A 25,931-nucleotide genomic window follows, 5' to 3' on the forward strand; every position below is an offset into this window, starting at 1 on the left:
ATGCTGAATTCTCCCCTGCTCAAGCCCCTTCATGAATATGCATGTACCACCCAAGCGTTTTCCCCGCCCCCGCCATAAATATACATGTACCCTGAGATTAAAGCTTCCCCAGTTTTGCTGTTCGGGAAACACTGCTTTGGGAAAGGGCCCCTGTGTTCTCCCTACTTGCCGCAGATGATAAATCCTTCCTTCTCCTGATTTTGGCTTGGTTGTGTCTTTTGGTTCCACACCCACCAAGAGGCGACCCCAGTTTTCGGGTCACGGTCCTGGGGTCTGGCCTTGATCTTATGGGTCTGAATTCACTTTAAGGAATGCAAAGACTCTAGTGGCTTCAAAGTATCAGGGACAAGGGTGTGGATGGGTCTGGGAGGGAGGTGACAGAGCACAGCTCCTATTCAGTGGCATGTGGGATCCTCCCAGACCGGGGCGCACCGTGTCCCCCGCATTGGCGGGCGGAATCTCAACCACTGCGCCACCAGGGAAGCCCTGATTCTTTTTTTAAAATAACTTTATTTTTTTAATTGGAGTATAGTTAATTTACAATGTGTTAGTTTCAGGTGTACAGCAAAGTGAGTCAGTTATACATATACATATATCCACCCTTTTATCAGATTCTTTTCCCATAGAGGTTATTACAGTGTATTGAGTAGAGTTCCCAGTGCTCTACAGCAGGTCTTTATTAGTTATCTATTTTATATATAGTCATGTGTATATGTTGATCCCAATCTCCCCATTTATCCCTCCACCCCCTTTGCCCGCTCGTAACAATAAGATTGTTTTTTATGTCTGTGACTCTATTTCTGTTTTGTACATAAGTTCGTTTGTACCAGTTTAGTATTGTATTCCTGAGCGGTGAGAAGCTGAACCTGAATTCGGTAACACTTTGTCTTTAGAGTTGGTGAAAGGATTCAGCCCCACACAAGCAGACAGCTTGTCTTCAGGCCATTTTATTTTGACCCCAACGGAGATCTCTAGGGAGCGGGGACCTAGTTTTCCCGGGCGGTCGGCAATTGTGGGTCAGCTTCCCGATCGCACCAGCAGAGGGGGAACCGACCACAGCAGGGCTGGAGCCACGGCTTCCAGAGGTTGTCCGGCATGTCCAGCTGCAGTGGAACCGGGCTGAGCGTCCGGCGATGGTCCTCCACGGCCTTTGTGATTCTCTCCATCACCTCATGGAATGAGGACTCCGTGTCTGGCGTGAGGGCGTGTGCCTCGGAAGGGTCTCTCGAGAGGTCAAACAGCAACGGTGGGTCATGATGGGCTACTTTGTCCCCAAAGCATGGGCAGACCCCTCTCCCGTAGCAGGCACTGGCTCCGTCTGGGTGGAACACTGGGGTCACGTAGTGGACTTTCCACACTGCCCCTCCTAGAGGAAGGACAAGAATTGGGGAGGGTTGGCATGGAGACACAGGACACATTGCTGGAGAGCTGGGTGATTCACAAGTGCCGGGGGCTGGAAGCAGCCCAGGTGTCTATCAAGTGATGGATGGATACACAGCATGGGGGCCATCCACACAGTGGAATATCACACAGCCATGAAAAGGAGTGAAGCTCTGACACAGGCTGCCACGTGGATGGACCTTGAACACACGATGCTCAGTGAGAGAAGCAGACACAGAAGGACACACAGTGTGTGATCCGTTTATAGGAAGCGTCCAGAACAGGCAAATCCACAGACACAGAAAGTGGGTTCATGGTTACCAGGGGCTGGGGGAGGGGGATTGGGGAGTGAGTATTTAATGGGTTTGGAGTTGCATTGTGGAGGTGATGAAAATGTTATAGAGCTAGATGACGGTGAGGTTTGCACCCATTGTGAATGTGCTGAATGTCACTCAATTTTTACATTCGAAAAGGGTGAATGTTATGGTGACGTGAATGTCACGTGAATGTCTGTGTGTCCTCCACCCCTTCAACCCCAGATTCATCGTGGAAGCCTTGAGCTCCAACGTGATGGGATTAAGAGATAGAGCCTTGGGAGGTGATCAGGGTTAGACGATGTTGTGAAGGTGGGGCCCCCCGGGATGGGATTTGTGTCCTTATAAGAAGAGAAAGAGGCCAGAGCTCTCTCTCCCCAACATGAGGACACAGGGAGAAGGCGGCCGAATCTGACCCAGAAGAGAGTCCTCCCTAGAACCAGACCGTGCTGGCACCTTGATCTCATACTTCCAGCCTCTAGAACTGTGAGAAATAAGTGTGCATTACTTTAAGCTCCCTGCTCTGTGGTATTTTGTTATGGCAGCCGGAGCTAAGATGGTGAGTGAGAGCGCCACAGAGCTGTTTACAAAAAAGAATGAATTACTTGTCTGGACGGTGGTTTCCTAAGTGAATTCTCAGTGATGTTTTTCCTGAGCTTCTCTCTAGCTGTGAAGGTTCCACCAAGAAAAGGAGGGAAGGAAGGAAGGAAGGAAGGAAGGAAGGAGGGAAGGAGGGAAGGAAGGAAGGAAGGAAGGAAGGAAGGAGGGAAGGAGGGAAGGAAGGAAGGAGGGAAGGAGGGAAGGAAGGAAGGGAAGGAGGGGAGGAAGGAGGGAAGGAGGGGAGGAGGGAAGGAAGGAAGGAGGAGGGAAGGAAGGAAGGAGGGAAGGAAGGAAGGAGGGAAGGAAGGAAGGAGGGAAGGAAGGAGGGAAGGAAGGAAGGAGGGAAGGAAGGAAGGAGGGAAGGAAGGAAGGAAGGAGGGAAGGAGGGAAGGAAGGAAGGAGGGAAGGAGGGAAGGAAGGAAGGAGGGAAGGAGGAGAGAAAGGAGGGAAGGAAGGAAGGAGGGAAGGAGGGGAGGAAGGAGGGAAGGAAGGAAGGAGGGAAGGAAGGAAGGAGGAAGGAAAGAAGGGAGGGAGAGAGTAGCATGCATCTGTAAGACATCCTCCAGCGTCTGAGAAGACTTACTACCTAGAGGTCAGCTGGCACCAGACCTAGCTCAGCCTCAGGAAGCGATTTTGACCAAACGGAAGGACTGAGGCTGCCCTCACACCAGCACTGCCCCCCGCCGTGGGTCAGACCCAGGACTGCACAGCCTGAGCCCTGCGGCTTCCTGCTGCGTGGGGAAGGAGGCCCCCACTCTCCCTCTGGCATCCCCCCGCATCCTCGCACGGCAGCAAGTCTGGGGAACCCACACGTGTAACCAGAGGGCAGTGAGCGGGACTCTGGTGGCCGTGCCTCTTCCAGGACCAGGCGGGAGGGCTCCCTTGGATCCTGGTGTAGGAGGACCAGGGAGGGAGACGGGGCAGGGCTGGGGCTGCTCCTGGGACCTGGACAGGAGAGTGAGAATGAGGCCAGGGGTCCCCATGCAGCCAGCAAGTGTGGGCAACCAAGACCTGTGGTCAGACGGGCATCCCGTTCCCTTCGTCCCCACAGCCACCAGATTTCCCTGCACGAGCCCTGGTTCCCAGGCTGGCACCGCTGTGGTTTGGTGTTTTTATGGGAACGCTGGCTTCTGTTCCCTTCGAAGCATTTATGGTGACCTGCTGTCTTTTTTTTTTTTTTTTTTTTAATATTTATTTACTTATTTGGCTGTGCTGGGTCTTAGCTGTGGCACGTGGGATCTAGTTCCCTGACCAGGGATGGAACTCTGTGCCCCCTGCATTAGGAGCGCGGAGCCTTAACCAAAGGACCCCCAGGGAATCCCTGCGACCTGTTGTCTTAACAAGTGTCAGTTTTCTCACCTGTGAACTGGGGACAGGAATTGTCATCTGCTGGGGTTTTCAGAGTAAAATGAGTTCATCGGCATCGGAGGACACTCACTCAATGTCCGTGATTGTTTTCATCATTCAGCAGATGAGTACAGAGAGAAGACAGACAGAGTCGTAGGGAGGGGACTCAGGCCAGAGAGCGGTAAATAGACACCAGAAATGAGAAGATTGCCAAGAGTGCCGGATGCCTGGAAGAAAATACAAGCGGTCCAGGTGATGGAAGGCGGACGTGTGCAAGGTGCGGGGTGGGGTCATGGTGGATGCGGGACGTGAAGGTCAAGAACGGAGGACGGTCAGCCTCCTGAGCATGTTCTCGATGGCAGGGACGGGTCGTGCAAAGGCCCTGAGGCAGTAACTGCAGGTTCTAGAATCACAGGGCATGGTTCTGCTGCAGCTTGGTGACCGGGGGCTCCTAGGGTCCGAGCTCTTGCCCCAGAGAAGGGGAGGGGCTGGCTCATGTCACAGGGAGGAATCGGTATGGTGGGTGGTCCTGGAAAGGTTTTCATGGAGGGCTAAGTGGACAATGGGAGTGGGATGAAGAGTGGACCTGGGGAGGCCAGTGAGGGGGCCGTCGAAGAGACATGGCAAGTAGGAACAGGGGACTTCCCTGGCGGTCCAGTGGTTAGGGCTCCACGGTCCCAATTCAGGGGGCGTGGGTTCGATCCCTGGTTGGGGAACTAAGATCCCACATGGCGCGTGACACGGCCGAAAAACAAAAAGTTAAAAAAAAAAAAAGTAAGAACACACTCCCTATCTACCTTGAAAAAAAAATTGAGATATTTGCCCAATAACTGAGAGAGGAGAGGTTCGGTAATGGGGCAGCCACGGGGTAAAGGAAAAGAGGATGAACGTTGCTCCCAGGTATCAGTGCCACTCACAGCAGTGCTTGAAGGTTGGGCTGTGGAACTGAAGGAAAGTTAAAAAAAACCCTTAAGGGCTTCCCTGGTGGCGCAGTGGTTGGGGGTCCGCCTGCCGATGCAGGGGACGCGGGTTCGTGCCCCGGGCTGGGGGGATCCCACATGCCGCGGAGCGGCTGTGCCCGTGGGCCATGGCCGCTGGGTCTGCGCGTCCGGAGCCTGTTGCTCCGCGACGGGAGAGGCCACAGCGGTGGGAGGCCCGCGTACCGCAAAAAAAAAAAAAAAAAAAAAAAACCCTTAAAAAGGGAAATCTATAATATGTGACTTTAAAAAATCAAAAGCGTAGCAACAGAAATCATCCCTAAGCATAAATGCTGGTAGACTGAACTGTGCAATGGAATGAAAGTTTTCTAAAAAATCGTAAAAGGGGAAATCTATAGTATGTAAGTTTAAAAAGGCAAAAATGTAGCAATAAAAATTATCCGTAAGCATAAATAGTTGTAGACTGTGCTAGGTAACTGAATGAAAGTTTTTGTTGTTTTTTTTGCCACGCCCCATGGTATGCAGGATCTGAGTTCCCCAACCAGGGATTGAACCCGTCCCCCTCTGCAGTGGAAGCACGGAGTCTTAACCACTGGACTTCCGGGGAAGTCCCTGAGTGAAAGTTTTTTTTTTTTTTTTTTAATCTTAAAAGAGGAAATCTATGTTATGAAATTCTTAAAAACCCAAAAATGTAGCAATAAAAACATCCCAGATGATGATACTACTGGAAAGGATGGACAGGAAAAGGAGGGAGATTTTTTAAAAATCTATTGGTAACTTCCTCAAATAAGGGGGATTCCAAAAGGTATTCTTTTATTCTTGTTTCAGACAACTGGACCTGTCCAGAGAATGGTTTTGAGGCATAAAGAAAAAAGAGTGAGTTGAATTGCAAGAGGGCTATAGGCCTTCCCAAACCCTGGAAGAAAACCAAGTCCTTAAGGCAAATCCACAAAAAAGGGAGAAAATGTCAGGGCAAAATGCAGAATAATAGAGAGGGAAACAGAAATGAAGAAAAGAGAAGAAACTCAGATAGCTGAAAGTCTGTTACCACAGACCAAGGCAGAGGCAGAACTCAAGCAGTTAGAAAATTTAAAAATACAGTTGTTTAGTAAATCCAAGAGCTGGATTTAAAAAGATTCATAGAAACAGAAAACCTCAAGCAGCTCCAGTCAGACGATGATGGAGAATCCAGCTATAAATATGGAAGCAATTAAAATACAATGAAATGACTTGGTAAGGGAGTAAAGTGCTTGGTAAAACGAATAGCTTTTCAATAAGAAGTGCGGAGACATAACATGCCTCAGTTTGGGAACACCTGATATTGTAAAGATACCACTTTCCCCCCCAAAATCATTTATACGTTGAAGACGATGGATATTGATATTCCTGTGGGATTAAAAAAAAATAGTTGCAAATGATTTTACAATTCTTTTGAAAGGACTGTTGGGTCACAACAGCCCAGAAAAGTTTGAGATGCAAAAATTATTCACTAAACATGTTACTGCTTGTTTTACAAAGTTATCGTTAATCTAACAGGTATGAGATGGTGTCATGAAGTTAAGACACGTGGAAAGCAAATATAGATTAAGAGGACAGACTGGAAAGCTTAGAATCAGGTTGGAACACCTGTGTGTGTACACGTGTGTGTGTGTGTGAGATGATAAAAGTTGCACCTCACCTCATGGGGCTGGGGGACGGGAAAGCCATAGACCAGAGAATTCCCTTCCGATCGCCACAGGATGATCGACAGTGAAAGGACGTTGCCGGCATCAGAAGAAAAATACCGCCAAGAAGGAAATAAAGGAGCTCGCGTGGACATGCAAAAGCCACAAAGAAGCAGAAAATGCGAACGGAGGCCAAGACATGACTCCTTCAGGCAGGCTACTCACTGTTCCGTTGGTGCCACCGGGCTGCGTGCAGGAAGCTCTCGCAGTAATGCATCAGGAACTCGTGCTCCGAGTGCTGGGCTGTCCCCAGGAGCAAGGGCAGCAGGTCCCGGCCGTCAATCACCCTACAGGCAGGAGCACAGGGACTCAGGGCGGGGCTGCTGGAAGGTGGGCGTGGCCTTAACAAGCCCAGGGCCGCCCCGGGGCAGTCAGCACCCCATCCGCCTGCACACAGCGCCTTCGGCTAAAAGATGTTGGAGGGTCCAGCTTGCTCGGCTGAAGTAATGGTCCCCCCAGCCTTATTCTGAAGCACAAATAGCTGAACAAAATGGAAACACCTGCTTGGTTCTGTATGGACTTGAGCTTTAAGTCGTTATAGAGCATGCGGCATTCTTCAACAAGACCTGGAATCATTTCATAACTATATATAATAAGAGAAATATATATGCATATGTAGTGTATATATGCAATATACATCATTATATAAAAAATATATACATTATATACACAATATATATCATTATATACAAATAGACATATATACACTATATATGCAATATATAATATATACACAATATATGTATTATATATTCAATATATACACTATATATTATATATACTGTATATACAATATCTATACATATACACATACCACATACATATATCATAGATATGTGCTATATATACCCACCATATATACATAAAATATATGCATACCGCATGGATACACCATATATATAGCACATATATATATATACACCATGAATATACACAATATATATCATTTCATTTCCAAACGTGTATTCATATACACATACATATGTTTACATATGTGTGTGTATAAATATATATAAATGTATATATAAATAAAACCAAGCAACAATATATGGCTGAATTTTATCTTCTAGCAAAATACATTTGTGATATACATGATGGACAAATTTTTATTTTTAAAACAAATGAGATATTATAAATTAATGTTAAAAATTAGCAGCCAATTAGGAGGGAAAAAAATCAACCAGAGACATGATATTCAATGTAAGAGAAGAGAAAAGAGGAGAATGTAATATTCAACATCTCTGCTGATAAAGCAGTGGAAATGATAACACACATATATGTATATGTGCATACACACATACTGTATGTGTCGTTTATATATATAATAAATAAATTACATGTATAAGTTAAGTTGATTTTAGTTCTATTATTTTAAAAACAGATGCTCTCACATACAACCAGTAGCAATTCCTAGGGAACAATTTGACAAAATGTATCAAGAGATTTAGTAAATGGCCACACACTTTGACCCAGGAATTCAACTTCCAGGGATTTTTACTAAGAAGGTAATTATGACAGGGAGTAAAATGACAAAGCCAGATTTTTTTTCAAAATGAACACGGTTGAAGTCCACCTGTAAGAGGTTAGTTGAAAGAATACTGTAAAGCCATTAAAATTTTTGTCCATGCATAAAGTGTCTAAATATATATAGATATGTACATATATATCTCTCTATATATACTAAATATTTTATACAAATATATAAAATATAAATATATAATATATCTAAATATATATAGTACATAGGTATCATATAACTTAATCATGTATTCATCTCTACGTTGTCAAGTTTACGAAATAATTTTATTTTCTTTCTATTCCTCCCAAATTTTCTATAATTTTTAAAGGAAGAAAAACTGGAATCGGGCTTCCCTGGTGGTGCAGTGGTTAAGAATCCACCTGCCAGTGCAGGGGCCACGGGTTCGAGCCCTGGTCCAGGAAGATCCCACATGCCGTGGAGCAACTAAGCCCACGAGCCACAACTACTGAGCCGCGAGCCACAACTGCTGAGCCCACGTGCCTAGAGCCCGTGCTCCGCGACAAGAGAAGCCACCGCAATGAGAAGCCCGCGCACCGCAATGAAGAGTAGCCCCCACCGGCCACAACTAGAGAAAGACCGCGTGCAGCAACGAAGACCCAACACAGCCAAAAATAAATAAATAAAATAATAAATAAATTAAAAAAATAAGAAAAACTGGGATCATGAAAAGTCCCTACCACACTACATCAAAAGGAATCTCTTGTGATGAATCGTTAGTAAATTCATTGATGCGTTTCAGTGACAATCGTCCTTATTATCAAATGGCTTCACTTAAGACTGAGAAGAGAAGGACATTTTGTGCATAAAATGAAGCAGACGTTGGATCCCAGCAGAGAATGATGAGCGTTCTTCCAGATACTGATCTCACGGATGTTTTATGCCAAACAAAAGTGACAGTGATGTTTGACATACATGTTGGCTCTACACAAAACGCAACTACCTTCTTTGGGCTGCTCTGTACCTGTCATGGGGCACCTGGCCACCCCCCAGCTGGACCACGGTGGGGAAGACATCCATCAGGCTGGTGGGCTCGTGGATCAGGCGGCCAGCGGGCAGCACCCCGGGCCACCGGAGTATCCCTGGGACCCGGATCCCACCTTCCCAGCCGCCCATGCCTTTGCCACCTGTGTTTAAACATGAACAGGAAAGAATGTGATTGAAAATCCAAAGTGGTTGCTTACCTGGGTGATTTAACCTTTCCATCTGTTTTAAATCTCTCTTTCTCTCCCTCCCTCTTTAATTACATGATGACATGTAGTTCCTCCCTGGCAGAGCATAGATTTTGTTTTATTTATTATTCTGGGTGTTGGTTTTCCACCACACAGGGGTCAGGACATGGATACCTTTGGGGACATTATTCTGTTGACCACAACGATCATTTGGGTTCCTTTGGTTTTTGTGACTTTGCTTTGTAAACTCCCATTCCAGAGAAAGCGTTGGGAATTATTGGGAAGAGATGAAGCCAGTACACATGGATCTGGGAATGTCTCACCCTTACCTTTATATATCCCATTCCAGCCACCATATTGATGGTTTCCAAACTGAGCCTCTAAGGATCCCCCATGATCCGACGTAAAATAAATGAGGGTACTGTTGGTCAAACCTTCCGTGTCCAAGGTATCAAGGATCTGCCCTGCAAGAATAGATGGGTGTGTGCCAGTCAAAATAGAAGAAACTCTTACACCGGATTTTTGGAACGCTTCCTTTAAATGAGTCTTTAGTGTTAAAGCTTAATGGGAGTCAGCAGTAATATAATTGTGCTATTCTCAGCATCCTTGATCTAAGATTGACATATGTCTTTGTATGTGCCCCATCCTGTTTCCAGAAAGTTTCAGGAAAGCTACAAGTGTACCTGCTGCATAGGACAACGTCGTGAACCCTTACAAATGAGGCAAAAGAAGATTACAGAGAAAAATAGGGAACAGGATGGTCTAGGAAAGACGGTGACAAAGGCATCTGTACATGGATGAAGAATAGTTTTCAGTGGCAGTTCTAAGTTTCTTAGAGTCACATAAAAAAATATCTGTACCCCCATGTTCATAGCAGCAGTATTTACAATAGCCGATACATGGAAGCAACCCGAGTGTCCATCGATGGATGAATGAATAAAGACAATGTGTTGTATACATTCAACGGACTGTTATCCGGCCTTGAGAAAGGAGGAAATCCTGCCACTGGCGGCGACATGCATGGACCCTGAGGGCATTATGCTCGGTGCAGTATGTCAGACAGAGAAAGACAAATACCGTGTGATCTCACTTACATGTGGGATCCAAAAAGCCACACCTACAGAAAGAGAAAACAGATTGGTGGCTACTGCAGGTGAGGGTGAGGGGTGGGAAAAAATGGGGGAAGGTGGTTGGTTAAAAGTTACAGATTTAAAAAAACGAGTGTATTTCTTTGGTGTTTGGGTGTTGCTTTTTTATACAGTCTGACCAGGTCTGCATTTTTTTTTTTTTGCGGTACGCGGGCCTCTCGCTGTTGTGGCCTCTCCCGTTGCGGAGCACAGGCTCCGGACGCGCAGGCTCAGCGGCCATGGCTCACGGGCCCAGCCGCTCCGCGGCACGTGGGATCTTCCCGGACCGGGGCACGACCCCGTGTCCCCTGCATCGGCAGGCAGACTCTCAACCACTGCGCCACCAGGGAAGCCCTGGTCTTCTCATTCTTTACATCCTTCCCTCCTGCAGTTTCTGGACGAGGAACCATCACTTTCTCATCTGGAAAAGGTACCTACCCACCATCCAATCCATCTCTTCTGTGTTGTCCCCGTACAGCCCATGGGGACTCCTCCCTCGGAAGTTCTCGGTAGTGATGAGAGGAGTGTGGACATGTAGAAAGGACACGAAGAGGAGGAAAGGTCCTTGCTTGTTTCTGAAAGTAGATACAATGTGATGGGAGTTATTTTTTGGCCAACCTGAGATTGAGCTCCACAGATGCTAAATACAGATCTTCATTGTCACGTCCTTACTCAGATACACGACTGTGCTGCTCTACCCACCAGCAGCAACTGCGGAGATCTGTTCCACGGCGTGATGTTCCTATGTCTGAGAATCTTCAGTGTGATGACTTTCTTCCTTCTAAAGTCTTTGGAAAAGTCCACACGAATTTTTTAATTTTTTGGCCGTGCTACGGCATGTGGGATCTCAGCTTCCCGACCAGGTACCGAACCCGTGCCCCCTGCAGTGGAAGCGCAGAGTCCTAACCACTGGACCGCCAGGGAAGTCCCTCCACACCGATTTTATACGTCTTTTTCTTCCTGATTATCGTTTTCTAACTCTATGGACTTCGGATGACGGAAAGTAAAATAGAATACCAGGATGCCATCTGGTCTGACTTTTATTTTATTGTTATTTCGGTATATTTTTTGATTTCCAACTTAGCTGAAAGAATAAGTGATTTGCACATTCAGTTTTCTTTACAACTGCTCTTATGCAATGAAGTTTAGGGTGTGGAATAGTCATGAAAAAACCCACTTTCAAAATGATGTATATGGGGTTACTAATCTCAAGTTGATTCTCCCCAATCTAGACAATTCCTCACCTTCCCCTGTCTTCACCTGATCTTTATGGTCTAATCTACACCCTTAAAGGACAGAAGCAAAGGTGAAGCTCTTAGACTTAATAAGGACACATCAGGTTAGTTTGTTCTAATTTGAAAGCCAAGTATTCGCTTCACACCTGACCCAGATTTGACAATTCCATCAAGAGCTCTCTAAGAGTATTCCGGAACATGATCACCACCCAGGTAAGTTGGGGTTCCATGGAGTCACCCACTCTACTGGAACCCCTTTGGGGAGCACGAAGTGGCCTCCGTTTGGTGTAGCTTTTCATTGTGTCCCTCCTGGTCTGGCCTGGTAAGTCTCTTTGTCACTGTCACTCACATTTACATCCAGGCTGAAGTTAGCCACAGGACCGCTTGGTCCTGATGGTAGAGCTTTAAAAATACTTAGCATTTATTGCAAAACCTACAGGTGATTCAGTTTCATATGTTCATTAAATACCACCCCTGTGGTAACCAGGGGTGCTCAAAGAATTGGACTGGCTCTTTTTTTTTTTTTTTAGCCATGCCACGTGGCTTGCAGACCAGGGATAGAACCCGTGCCCCCTGCAGTGCGAGCTCAGAGTCCTAACCACTGGACCCCCAGGGAATTCCCTGGTCTGGCTCTAAAATAAGAAGGCACAGCAGCAAATTTCAACTGACTGGTCAGTTGTTTGAACGGATCCAGTTGAGTTCCAGGGAACATCATTTATGCCCCATTTTACCAAAAAAAAGTCTTTCTGAGCTGGGACCGTTTCACCACGCCAGTACCCATTCCAGAAGAAGCAGATTCCGAATTCATTTTCATCCTGAAGCCACCTTTGATACTCACCTTTTGACAAAGGATGAGACCTCCTTGAGCATAAGAGCCGTCGTCCTTTGAAGGGACATGGGCTGCTCGGTGATGGCGTGATTTCGCATCAGAAAGCAGTCGGCGTGAACAATCAGGGCACCCATGAAATAGGAGGTCGTGAGGCACAGTAGGGCCACAATGGCTGAGCAGATGACCAGAGTCCAGGAGCCCGCTACCAGGCGAGTGAGTTTCCCAGCGGTGAGTGTAAAGGCGGCCAACGCCATGACATGCGAGCAGACGTTGAGTTTATGCTCCAAGCCTGCGCGCTTTTCAGACATTTCCCCGGGCTCACAGTCTCCCATCATGGAAAACGGCATTCCGTAGAAATGGTCAAAGCCATGGCTGAGCGGGTGGTGGCAGTAATCATCGGAGGATTCACAGTTGAGACCCAGATGCCATTTTCCTGAAAAGCAAGAAGTACGCACACGTGACAACGGTCCGACCATCCCTGGGGGTGTGGGTATGGTGTGCTTGCCAAGTTCTAGGCTCTCTGCTGGGTGGTGGGATGAGGTGGGGATGTAGAGGAGGTGGGGGTAGTGTTTGCTGTTGTTTGTACCACAGCCTGGCCAGGTCACTTCAAGGGAATGAGGACCTTGTGTAGCAGCATTTCCTGTGCTGCCGGAACGAAGTACCATAACTTGGTGGCTTGAAACAACAGGAATTTATGCTCTCACAGTTCTGGAGGGCAAGTCCCAAATCAAGGCAAGTGGGCAGGGCCGCGCTCCCTCCAGAGGCTCCAGGGGAGGGTCCTTCCCGCCTCTTCCAGCTTCTGGGGGCTCCAGGCGTCCCCAGGCTCGTGGCCGCATCCCTCCCATCTCTGCCTCAATGGTCTCACTGTCTCCTCTTTGTAGTCAGATATGTGTCTGTCTCCCTCTTGAAAGGACCCTTGTTCTTGTACATAAGGAAACCTAGATAATCCAGGATCATCTCCTCATGTCAAGACCCTTCACTGAATCACATCTGCAAAGGCCCTTTTTCCCTAGGTAAGGTTATATTTGCAGGTTCCAGCAGTTAGGACCTGCTACCTTTGGTGACCCTTATTCCGTCGACTCCACCTGACTATGCGACTGTCTACAGGAGAGCAATAATCAAGGCACACAGTGGTCACACGGCTCTAGAAAACTCCATCCGATGTGACCAGCATGAGCAAAAGATTTCCTGACTTTAGAATTCTCCGTCCCTTTTGCTAATTCATTATAATTACAGTCAGGGTGGTGGTGGGTGACAGGTTTTGCAGACCCCACCTGTCGTGTTCAGTCAGCGGAAGGTGATTAGCTCCCCTGCTGTCACTGCTGGAGTGTTGATACGCTCTGTGTACCTTCTAGCAGCCCAATGGTGTCCGTCACCCAGAAGACCTCATGTGATTTCCTGAGCGATATATCCACGAATCTATTGGATTCTATATTCAAAGAGCTAAAGAGTTAGCTTTGCTCTTTCTGATCGACAAAGGAGACTGTTAGCAAAACTTATTACTATAACATGATAATGATCATGACTCCTTGGGCCCCTTTCAAGAAACTGCCGTCCCTAATTTTCATTCATTCTACACACGACGTACGTGGTTTGTTGACGTATAGAAAGATAAGCCTGCTCTTTATGGAAGCAGACAGGAAGGTTCTAAGCTGTGTGGTCACATTTCTAGACAGGAAATGGGGAAAACCAGCATGATGAAAATTTTTGGTAATTTGGTAAAATTAGAAAAGAAATGAGAAATCCCACTGTGTCCCAACTATTTCATTTCCAAACTTCTTACTTGACTATAACCTCCCTATAAAAGTAATGTGCTCCAGGGAGATCAGCTCAGTGCTTTGTGATCACCTAGAGGGGTGGGATAGGGAGGGTGGGAGGGAGACACAAGAGAGAGGAGATATGGGGATATATGTATAGCTGATTCACTTTGTTATAGAGCAGAAACTAACACACCATTGTAAGGCAATTATACTCCAATAAAGATGTGAAAAAAAAAGTAATGTGCTTAATACTTAGAAAATGTCCATACCTATGAGTCCAGTGGCATAGCCTTTATCTTTCAATATTTTTGCAAAAGTTGTTTCATTTGGTGGAAGTCCTCCAGATACGCCCGTCCACTGAAGAACACGGTAACCATTACTGGACACCATACCTTTGATCAATCGTTTTCAAAGAAATGTTACAATCAGACATCGATTTGTATCATCATTATTATCACTTTAACTTAGAACATTCGGTGGAAATCTCCATTATTCAAAATTCAGTTGAAAATTTACTTCCAACGTGGGTTGGCCTCATGGGTTTTATTTTTGTCAGCAAAGGAAATGATTCATTAATCGAAAATGTTAGCGAGAAGACTTACGGTCCTGCTATGTCAAGGTTGTAAGCCGAAAGAGAATTAAATGAAAAGGAAAACAGAATTAAAAATGATTTTATGATTTCACCAAACTCTTGATAGAATCCAGTACTTCTCAAACTGGTCTGCACATTGGAATCATGGGAGGGGTTTCCAGAATATCCTGACACCTGGTTATCATATCACCCCAGAGACTGTGATATTAGTTGGTCTGGGGTGGAATTTGGAATGGTTAAAAGGTCCCCCCAAATGATTCTCATGTGCTGAAAAGGTAGGGAACCACGGACATAATTCATCCTGACCCTGATAGATCCAGGACCTCTACCCAATCATTTAAAAATGTAGGTTCAATATTTTTATAAAGCTCTGCAGTGTGCAGTTGAGAACCCACGATTTAGAAGATGCTCTTTGCCTCCTAGACCTTTTTGATGACTGCAGCTCAGTCTGATCAGAGAGGATCCACTTGGTTCAAAGAGCGAATGAAGTTCTCAGTGATCATGCTTTGGAAATTGGAGAATTCTGAGATTTTCCAAAACCTCAAGAATGCGTCTGGTTCAATGAAGGCTAGTGAAAACCAAATAGTTCTAGGTCAGGACAAAGAAAGTTGGGGTGTTTCAGCTTATGTTGTCGAGGATTTATTCTTCCCTGAGCAGGTTGCAGAGAACTATATATAGGAGGGTCTCTGGGGGTCACTTTGATGGGTCAACTTGACCAGGCTACGGTCCCCAGCCATGCAAACACTAGTCCATGGGTCTAGGTGTTGCTGTGAAAGTCTTGTGTAGATTGGGTTAACATCTGCAATCAATCGACTTCAACTAAAGAAGGTGACCCCCGTGCAGGTGGGTGGCCTCATCCAGTCCGTTGGAGGCCTCCAGGACAAAAGCTGAGGTTTCCAGACACAGAAGGGATTCTGCTTCAAGACTGCAACACCAGATCCCACCTGCGTCTCCAGCCTGCTGTCCTGCCCTGAGGATTCTGGACTTGCCAACCACACAGTCACACTAGCCAGTTCCTTAAAATAAATCTCTTTACAGAGTAGGAGACAGAGATGGTAGATCCTAAATAAATAGCTGATAGATTGATAGATGGTAGATGGATAGACAGATGATAGATGGATAGATAGATGATAGATAGATGATAGATGGATATATAGATAGATGATAGATAGATAGATAGATAGATGATAGTTAGATCTTGTTGGTTCTATTTCTCTGGAGAACTCCGGCTGATATAGGGTCTGAGGTCTGTCCCTACTCCCAGGAGTCAGCTTCAGGGTCAAAGGGCAGAAGGACATTATACAGACTTTCAAACTTTTAGTCTACTTTCTACCCAAATCCCCAGGGAGATAGAAGATTGGGAGAAAAAAACCCTCCAAACCCCTCTGAAAAACAAACAAAAAAAACCCCCAAACCAAAAAACCAAAAGGCCCCAAACCCCCCAAAAACAAACAACAAAAGAAAACAAAAAAAGCCAAAAAAACAAAGAAACAAAAGAAAACACACCAAAAACCTCTCAAGAAACAAAACTAAAACCAAAACCAAAACCCAAAACCAACCAAACAAAAACCCCGGAACTTTATAACAAAAGATCTGCAAGACTTTTAATGCAGAAGAGGATGGTTCTGGAGCCCCTGAGGTGGAAGGGGAGGAATATTCTGTCGACGTATTTCCCTCTTTAAAATCATTCCGAGGTCTCAGATCTTTTTCTTGGGGCCACAGAGAGCAAAAGAAATTCCTTTTCCACGCGGCGGGCAGAGATTTGGAAACAATCTTCGGAGACTCCTATCTCTTCTTCTTCAGATTAAACATATTTGGTTACTTAAACTTTTGCACAACCAGAGTCATGATAACGCCTGTTAGGTCCCTTAATATCCCTCGGGGTAGATTATTATGTATGTTATACTAAGGGTTGAAAAGCTATGCCCCCCGGGGCAAATGTTGCCTACCACCTGATTGCATAACCCCTGCAGGTGGAGAATGGTTTTGTACGTTTTATTTAATGGTTGGGGAAAAAATAAGAAGTCGTATGTTTCATAACATATGAAACTATATGAGATTTAAATTTCAGTGTTCATAAATAAAGTTTTATCAGAACACAGCCATGCTCATTTATGTATGTAAGGTCTGTAGCTGCTCTCAAGCTACAACAGTAGAGCTGTGTAGCTGTATCACAGGCTACATGGCCCACAGAGATGAAAGTATTTAATATCTCGCCCTTTAGAGAAAGAGTTTGCCAACGCCTGCCTTATATGGTTATTCACATCACAGGAGACCATCAAATGCACCGGGTTCTACCGGTGTCACCTCATTATCTATAGCTCTTACGGACTCCAATCTGATGGGGGACTTAGAGCGTTCTCTTCCCACTGTACTGGAGAATCCGCACACGATTAGTCAAAAAGAGCATGTTCCTGCCCACTGCGTGGTTAGACGGAAGGAAGGACAAACCTGATCGGAGAGGGTATCTGCCTGTTAGGAAAGCGGCTCTGCTTGGCGTGCACACGGAAGCCGCGGCGATGTGCTGGGTGAGCATTACGCCATCCGCGGCAAGGCGGTCAACGTTCGGAGTCCTGCAGACGGAGACGTTAACTGCTTTACTCCTTAGCACACAAACACAGAGGCTCTTCCCGTAAGCATAGTGACATCCTACTTAATAGAAAACTTTCCAGTCGCCAATTAACACATGCATGCGTTCTTAGGAACGAACAAAAGACAACGGCTTTGCAGAGCTGGGGATGGACCTAGAGCCTGTGATACAGAGTGAAGCAAGCCAGACGAGAAAAACGGATACCGTATCATATCTTTTCCATGTGGCGTCTAGAAACATGGTACAGATGAACTTCTTTGCAAAGCAGAAATAGAGACACAGACGTTGAGAACGAACATATGGATACTGGGCGGGTGGGATGAATTAGGAGAATGGGATGGACATAGACACACTACTATATATAAAATAGGTAACTAATGAGAACCTACTGTATAGCACAGGGAACTCTACTCAGTGCTCTGCGGTGACCTACATGGGAAGGGAATCTAAAAAAGAGTGGCTGTATGTATACGTCTAACTGATTCACTTTGTTATACTGCAGAAACTAACACAGCATTGTGAAGCAACTATAGTCCAATGACAATTAGTAATTTTTAAAAAGGCAGTGGAAAACCTTCAAATGTCTTCTGAAACGTCCAAGAAGTATCCACTGCGTTATCATTGACCAAGTTCCCACAATGTACGACTGCTGCCGAGGCAGAGACGATAAGAGATCCAGAACTGAGAGTCCAGAGCGACTTCTCACGTAGGACACAGTCTTCTTTTTCTCTTTACTTTTTATTTTATATTAGCGTGGGGTTGATGAGCCGTGTTGCGTTAGTTTCAGGGGTGCGGCACAGTGACTCAGCTATCCACAGACGTGTATCTATGCTGTTTCAGATTCTTTTCCCATTGAGGTCGTTACAGAGGATTGAGCAGAGCCCCCTGTGCTCTACAGAGGTCCTTGTTGGTTACGTATTTTAAGCACAGCTGTGCGGGCACGCTAATCCTAACTGGAAGATTTGACTCCACATTACCAGCGCACTGTCGGTGGGACGTGAGGGTGGGACTCAGATGCAGCGTCAGGGTAGTGCCTGTGCTACCAGAGACTGTGCTGATGGAGATCATACTTAAGAGTGAAGCGATTATTCACACACAGGATGCGTGTGAGCTGGCGTTCGTGCAGGTGTGGGAAGAAGGCGGGATTAAGGGCGTTCAGAGAAATGATGTGTGTACAATTCTGTTATAGTTTGAACTGCACAGACCGAGGGTCAGATGCGATAGCAGTGGCCTCTGCACCGGGGTGTCAGATGAGCAATTCTCTGGTCCTTGCCTTATGGTGTCGTTGCCATAGCAGCCGACATCTCCGATGCCGAGATCGTCTGCCATCAGGAGAAGGATATTCGGACGGGAACCAGATAGACTGCGGCAAGCTGAGGGCTTCAAATCCAGGAACACACTGACTGTCAGAGCCAGCCAGCTCCTGAAAAACAAGCTACCCAACAAGGCTTCATGCTGCTTTCCACCTTATCGACACTACTTCTGTAAGTGGGAAGTTGGGTTCCCTCTTTTAGGGGACTTTGATATTATCATCCCATTTCAGAAGAGTTTGAATACACCTCTTAGGCATTTGAATTTTTTCTCTCTCTTTCTTGCTTTTTTTTTTAAAAGTTAAAAACAACTCATCCTTTCATGGATGCCACCCTGGGCACGCAAATAAACAGCAGGACAATGGTGTTCCAATCCCCAGCAGCGTCATGAAATAAAGATGGAAATCTGAATCTGATGGAATTTGTGTCGTGGGCTTCCCGGAAAACCAGACACCGGCGCCATGGCAAGACTGGATGCACAGCTGCATCGGAAAGAGTGAGGTGGAATTCTTTCTGTAGCTGCCAGGGAGCACCTCCCAGGAAAGGGCGCGTGGAACGTGTATATTAATCGTGAATCCTCAGAAGGGAGTGATCAATTACTAATTTAGAAAGATCAGTTTACTATCAATGCATTCTGAGAAAGCGACATGAAGTCACACAGAGGCAGACCTAGAAGATGAACGAGTGCCCATCATCCTATCTTACCAAGAGTGTTCCAGACATAACATGTCCTCTCTGTCCTTGTATTTCCTGTAAGAGATAAAGAGGTTGATATTAACACAGGCAGCAGAAAATGAACTAATGCAGGAAGTCAAACAGTAAGTCTGTAAGGAGAAGGGAAACGTGGATTCTCTCTGATGCTATCAATAACATCTTAACTCCTAAAAACTCATCAAGGAATGAATGTTCTTCCCTACTCGAAAAGCTTTACGAATGCTGAACACTGTCTTTAGAACGGAGAACATGGCCTTTGTTAGCTCTAGCTTAGGTCAGAGTGTGATCGGTTTTGAGGCACTCTGTCAGAACAGAAACGTATCTCCCTGCAGGTGAAAGTTCCCGAGGTGTTCTAGATCCAGGAGTGGCTGCCAGGAACCATGTTTGGTCCAGATGGATCTTAAATCCCATACATGGAGCAAGGAAGCAAAGCCACGTTTCCGCTGAAGGTTCTGGAATTCTGGGGCCTCACCAAGGTCGTGGTTCACGGCTCTCACTTGCACGAGCTCTGGACAAAGTGGGTGTCCCGCTCCAGTGGACCGTGTTTCAGCTTGAGGAAGCTGTGAACGCCCTTGAGATAGGCCCTCGGGTGAAACGGAGCCAATGTGCAAATAACGCACCTGGGAGCAGAATGTAGGAGGCAGGCTGTGGGCAGAGCTGGAGTGGCTCCGTCCTGCTTGGAATTCTGCTCCAGCCTGACGAGCTGGAAAAACCAGCTGGTTTGGGGTGTCTGCCTTTGCGTTTGAGTCCTGATGTGACTTAAAAAAAAAAAAAAAAGAATGTGGGGAATTCCCTGGTGGTCCAGTGGTTTGGACTCCACACTTTCACTGCCGGGGCCGGGGTTCAATCCCTGGTCGGGGAACTAAGGTCCTGCAAGCCTCAAGGCGCGGCCAAAATAAAAAAGAATGTAGAACATGTGTTTATCAAGAGCCGATGGTACATATTTTGGGCTTTTCTGCCCAGATGGTCTTGTCGCTACTACTTCTCTCTGCCGTTATAGCATGGAAATGGCCATGGACAACCCAGATGACTGGCCCTTGTTGTCCTCCAATTAAACTTGATTTCCAAAAACAGGCAGAGTTTGCCAAACAGACCAGAGATTCCTGATTCCCGATATAGAAGGCAGGAGTATAAAGGAAAATGCAAAATTAAGTGAGAAAATATTGATATGAAATGATCTCCAATTCATATTTAAAAGATTTTTTGATTGTGGTAAACACACATAACAAAATTTCCCATCTTAACCTTTTTTTTTTTTTTTTTTTTTGCGGTACGCGGGCCTCTCACTGCTGTGGCCTCTCCCGTTGCGGAGCACAGGCTCCGGAGGCGCAGGCTCAGCGGCCATGGCTCACGGGCCCAGCCTCTCTGTGGCATGTGGGATCTTCCCGGACCGGGGCACGAACCCGTGTCCCCTGCATCGGCAGGCGGACTCTCAACCACTGCGTCACCAGGGAAGCCCTATCCAATATATTTTAAATGAAAAAAAAAAAAAAAAGAGTCAAGAGAGTATGCTGCTGTCCCTACAAAACGATCATAGGAAAGGGGAAGAACACGTGTATTTACGTGTCTACAAAGCCGTCTGGTGACAACAGCTACTTTCTGCAGATAACTGGCAACCCTGTCCCTTGATGCGTGAGAATCACACCTTGGGCTAACTTTCTAGCTCTGTTTCCCTGGAAACCCAATAAAGGTAGAATGTCAATGGGTGACTGGGCAACATTATGTGTAATAAAAATGCTGGTCCCTGGCAGCCTGTTTGTGGCCATGAGGAACCATGAAGACATGAGGGAAGCCAACTTGGGGCTTCTGGGGGTCAGTGGCCCTTGACCTGGCATGGCTTTTGCAGTGACCCAGAAGCTCTGCTCATGAGTTGTTTGAAGAGAAGTTGGCTCGCGTGGTGGGCGAGCTTCCGAGCTGGGGACGTCCAGCCTTTCAGAGTGACACCCTCTCCATCTAAGCTGTCCCCTGGGAAGGTGCAGACTAGCTGCTGGCTGGCTGTGTGTGCAGAGGCGTGGATCACTGTATGCAGGGCCTTCTCCAAGGAGAAATGCCCCAGTGTGCTTCCACCCTTCTCCTTCTGAGCTAGCCTGACATTTCCTGGTGCTTCATGTTCTCTGGACATTAGCCCTTGCCTGCAAGACAGAGGTGGCTCCTTCCAAGCTCACTTGCAGTTCAGGTGCTTTCTCACACCTCCCCAAGCTGCGTCCTCCTCAGCACAAGGACAGGGCAGGACAGGGCAGTGCACCTGTGGTCAGCCGGATGACCATCGCATGCAACTGGGACAGGGCTTGGGCAGCGAGAAACCCCGCAGACAGGTTTCTCTGGATGGCTCTCTGTGGTCACTGCCTCTGTAGCGGGGAAGCTTTCAGTTGGGATCAAGGCTGAGGGTTCCCATCACTCCTGGTGAGACGTACCGTGACCCAGGCTGTTTATTTACCTCATTCCTTTCGAAGAAGGATCTTAGTGAGGTGTGAGCTACCTGGCTTGCTGCCTCTTTTTCGCTTCTGGTAGCTGGTGTACAGGTGGGGGACCTGTTGCAAGGTGATTGTGTCTGTTTGCACAGACACAGAGTTAGCTTTAGGGTTCTTTCTCGGTGTTATACATCCCATGGGTGGACAAGGTACAATGCCATGTACACCCCGGCCCCCGCCCATTAGAGTATCATATAGAGTAGTTCCACTGCCCTAAAAATCTTCTGTGCTTTGCCTGTTCATCCCTCTTCCCATCGTAACCCCTGGCAACCACTGATCCTTTTACTGCCTCCATAATTTTACCTTTTCCAGAATGTCATGGAGTTGGACTCATACAATATGTATGTTGTGGATGAAACTACTCCACTCTCTGCTGGAAGGACAGAACACCAGGGACTTTGCCTACTAGACCTGTTTTAACATGTAGACAGTTTGGATGGCGTATCTCAAATTGAGCAGAGGGGGGAAGCTGGAAATGCTTTCGTTTCATACCATCGGCATTCGCCGTACCCTGTTTGTTCCATGTTGCAATTTTTGGCTACAAATCTTTACCTCTCAGGAGGTCTATATGAACATTTTAATTTATATGTATTTATATATGAAATAAATACATTTATGTATATGTATGTATAGATACATGTATATATAAAATATATACTACACAATAATCATATATAAAAATATGAACATATATAATATAGTATAAAGTAGATATGACTGTTTTCTTTACATCTATTTTAATCTTTTTTTTTCCCCCAGAAAAAGCATATTATGGGCTTCTTCTGACTTTTCTAGGGAATGTGACCGGTTATACTTGTTCTGCTGGTGGGTTAGAGTTGAGTGTATATACGCCGCTTGAGCACATGGTGGAAATGTCACACGAGGTTTAGTTTTATCAAATCTTTGGTTCACCTCTTCAGTGATAGGCTCTCTATACTTAGCTACACAGAAGGAGCGTATTCTTCTGTTCCAATGAACACAGCATCTTATCCCTTAGAACACTGCATGCTTTTCTCCATGTTGGCTACCAGAGAAAACTTTCCATAAGAAAGAGACAAAGAAAGAGCAGAGGGTAGGGTGGTGGTTGCAGGGGGTGGGGGGGTGGGAGAAATGGGAGGATGTTGAAGGATGCAAACTTGCAACATGTAGGTAAATACTTTCTGGAGAGCTGACCCACCCACAGTGATTACACTCAACGCTGCTGTAATGTTAAGTGTCAAAGTTGCTAAGAGACTAGATCTCAATTGTTTTCAACACAAAAAAGCAATGGCAACTACGGAGGTGACAGCAGCGTTAGCTAACGCTGTTGTCGCCATCATATTGCAACATAGCAATGTTATCAAACTGACCCTTTGTATACAGCAAACTCTCACGATGGTATCTGCTAATTATATCTCAATAAGCACAAGGCGATCAACTGCATGCTTTGTGACGACCTAGAGGGGTGGGGTAGGGAAGGTGGGAGGGAGACGCAAGAGGGAGGGGATATGGGGATATATGCATACGTATAGCTGATGCACTTTGTTATACAGCAGCAACTAACACAACAATGTAAAGCAATTATACGCCGATAAAGATTTGAGAAAAAAAAATACTTACCAAAAAAAAAAAAGTCAAATACTTTGACGGTTTAAAAGCAAAAAAGATACAGAAAAAGAGAAAGAAAACCCTGCAATGAAGTATTACCCATAATGTAGCCTTTGATGCTCTTCCAGGGGAGAAAGAATTACAACCCCTGGTTCCCCGCTGTCCTTCAGACCCCAGGCAGCTTTCTCCACTACACTTGAGCCCTGTTCCCAAACCCGGTTCAGTTTTTAGTCTTAGCATCTCTTCAACGTCCAATCCACATGCTCCCAAATCTCTTAGCATCTCGCGTAGTTACGTTCGCTCTCTTTCTGAACTAAATTCTGCATTCCTTGTAGACATCACCCAAGGCAAAAATCTGACATGCATATCTTTGCTTTCCATGTTTAAGAAAGTTGCCTCTAACATACGGCCAGATGCTGCCGTGTGCCCTGCAGCCACGCGTACTTAGGGGGGCTGCCACGGGTCGCTGGCCGGGCTGGAGCGGCCTTGCTAGCGTCTCAAGAAAAGCTGGTTACCTGAAGGGCTGTCTCTGGGCCAGGCCGGCTGTAGGTAAGCGAACGGCTGCTTCTCCGGTGGGGGGGGGACCAGCCCTCTGGGTCCTCTTGCCGGGAGACACGATCTCAGCTCTGAGTCAAGGACCTCTCTCCGGTGCACGCATGTGCCGGCTGATTCACTCTTCAGAGCAACAAGGATCGTACGGAAACCAAGTTAGGTTGTCCAGAGAAGGGGCCGGGAAGTCCCTGGCGTCTGTTGTCTGCGCTTTTCGGGTTTCTACAGAAGCCCTTCTGTTCTCATTTACAAACTGTAACACTTGCAGAGGGATCTCTGACAACTCTTGCTGGAAACAGGGAGTCTTTCATTCACAAGTAGGTTGAACCCCGCCTGGCCTTTGGTCAATTCAGACGGGGCATTTGCTGGCTGTGTCTCAAAGCAGGGAAGCAGTTGCCTTGAACATCCCTCTGGAACAGTCCTGAAACGTCCTGTTTCTGTCGCCTCTGGCATCCGCCTTCAAAATAAACAGAAGACAGAAAATAGCTCTGACTAAGCTGCAGCTACCTCTAGATACAAATGACGTTTAATTACCTGATAACGTGACTCTCGGTGGAAACTCGTTTTTGGCTGCACGCCAATTTCTTTTTCTTTTCTATTCGCTAATGTAAACGTTTGTTCTGTACGTCTGTGTCTCTATTTCTGCTTTGCAAATAAGTTCATCTGTATCATTTCCCGAGATTCCACATCTATGTGTTAATATACGGTATTTGTTTTTCTCTGTCTGACTTCCTTCACTCTGTGAGACAGTCTCTAGGTCCACCCGCGTCTCTGCAAATGCTGCAGTTTCGTTCCTTTTTATGGCTGAGTAAGGTTGCATTTATAGATGTACCCGATGTATCTACAAGCAAATCCGTTACCCCCCAAAAGACCCCTCCGGGGAAGAAGGGGGCATTTGGATGCAGGAGAAGACCTGACCCTAGCTTGCCTTGTCAATGTGACTATATCGCACCCCAAAGCTGGTGAAAACTGGGAAGAACTGGGATTGAAATTACTTATACCTGGTTGGTGGACTTTGGATGCAGCTTTCTGGGACCAAAAAAGACAACTTGGAAAACCTGCAGTCATGAGAACAGTGAACATACTGTGAGTCACTCATGCCCGTCTGATGCTAGGTCACCAGCACTTTCCTGAACTTTCCAGAAGGTGCGGCAGAAAGTTTCTGCACAGGTAGGTTGTGACTGCCACCTGGCTGCACAGTAAAATGCATCTCGAATTCAGAAATACTATCATGAGGGTGTTGCCAATAAAATTTCCTGTGCTGCGGGCTGTCTCTTCACTCTCTTGGCCGTATGCGTTGACACACACCGGTTTTTAATTCTGAGGCAGTAAAATGTATCTATTTTTCCCTCTTTGATCGCTTGTACTTTTGGTGTCATAGCGAAGGAATCATTGCCAAGTCCGAAGTCATGAAGCTTTAACCCTGTATTTTCTTGTAAGAGCTTTGTACTTTTAAGCCCCCTGTTTTAGGTCTTTGCTCCATTTGGAGTTCATTTAGGGGTCTATCCACGCAGTGGCATATTACGGTCGTCAAAAGGATTGAAGCACGGACACAGGCTTCAACGTGGATGAATCTCAAAAACGTGATGCTCAGTGAGAGAAGCCAGACACAGAAGGATACATAGTGTACGATTTCATTGATATAAATTGTCCAGGATAGGTAAAGCCATAGAGATTTGGGGCTGGACACGTTGAGTGGTCACCAGGGACTGGAGACAGGGGATGATGAAGGGGGACTCTTACTGGGTAAGGGGTCTCCTTTCGGGATGATAAACATGCTTTGGAACTGGATAGAGGAGGTGCTTATACAACATTGTGGGTGTGCTAAACCCTCTGAATGGTAGAGTTCACCATGGTAAGTTTTGTGTTATGTGTATTTTAGGACAATCAAAGAAATGAAAAAACAACCTGGGGATAAAAATGGCTGCTGTAGAACAGATAAAAATAGAGTTTGTAACTTGCCCCAAATTCCATTTCTAGTAAGTTGTTTGATCCTCGGCAGTGGTTGACCTGAACATGTCCACTTAATTATCCTGCCACTTCCCCTGAGAGAAAAGATGTTGAATTTGACCCCTTCCTTTAATAAGGACACGCTGGGTCCTGGGACCCTTTGTTGGGACCTGGGACCCCTTGAGGCAGTGCTGCAGTCCTTGCC

The 25,931-nt window shown here is 46.2% G+C and overlaps 1 protein-coding gene across 8 annotated transcripts; it reads right to left on the reverse strand.

Annotated features, from left to right (window-relative positions):
• Positions 1 to 649: 649 nt before the first annotated feature.
• LOC113614141 (arylsulfatase E-like) lies at positions 650 to 24,360 on the reverse strand. Of its 8 annotated transcripts, none has more exons than XM_027095456.1 (12): positions 23,743 to 24,340; positions 19,790 to 19,927; positions 19,161 to 19,205; positions 18,419 to 18,525; positions 17,007 to 17,128; positions 14,233 to 14,355; positions 12,213 to 12,636; positions 10,578 to 10,714; positions 9,342 to 9,476; positions 8,805 to 8,967; positions 6,469 to 6,590; positions 650 to 1,366 (listed from the first exon to the last, which is right to left on the reverse strand). In XM_027095456.1, exons 3-12 carry the CDS (start codon positions 19,176 to 19,178, stop codon positions 987 to 989), a joined length of 1,731 nt encoding a protein of 576 aa, XP_026951257.1. In that variant the 5' UTR covers positions 19,179 to 19,205; positions 19,790 to 19,927; positions 23,743 to 24,340; the 3' UTR covers positions 650 to 986. The 8 variants fall into 8 exon arrangements, 6 of the variants coding, with proteins under 6 accessions (XP_026951257.1, XP_026951254.1, XP_026951256.1 ...); XM_027095453.1 differs by having other exon boundaries at positions 18,419 to 18,580; positions 23,743 to 24,339; XR_003430464.1 differs by lacking the exon at positions 19,790 to 19,927 and adding an exon at positions 3,654 to 3,868 and having other exon boundaries at positions 1,254 to 1,366; positions 18,419 to 18,580; positions 23,743 to 24,360.
• Between the last annotated feature and the right edge of the window lie 1,571 nt (positions 24,361 to 25,931).

This window comes from Aethalodelphis obliquidens, unplaced genomic scaffold, assembly GCF_003676395.1.
Source record: "Aethalodelphis obliquidens isolate GAN/ISIS:26980383/991018 unplaced genomic scaffold, ASM367639v1 scaffold91, whole genome shotgun sequence".
Lineage (NCBI taxonomy): Eukaryota > Metazoa > Chordata > Mammalia > Artiodactyla > Delphinidae > Aethalodelphis > Aethalodelphis obliquidens.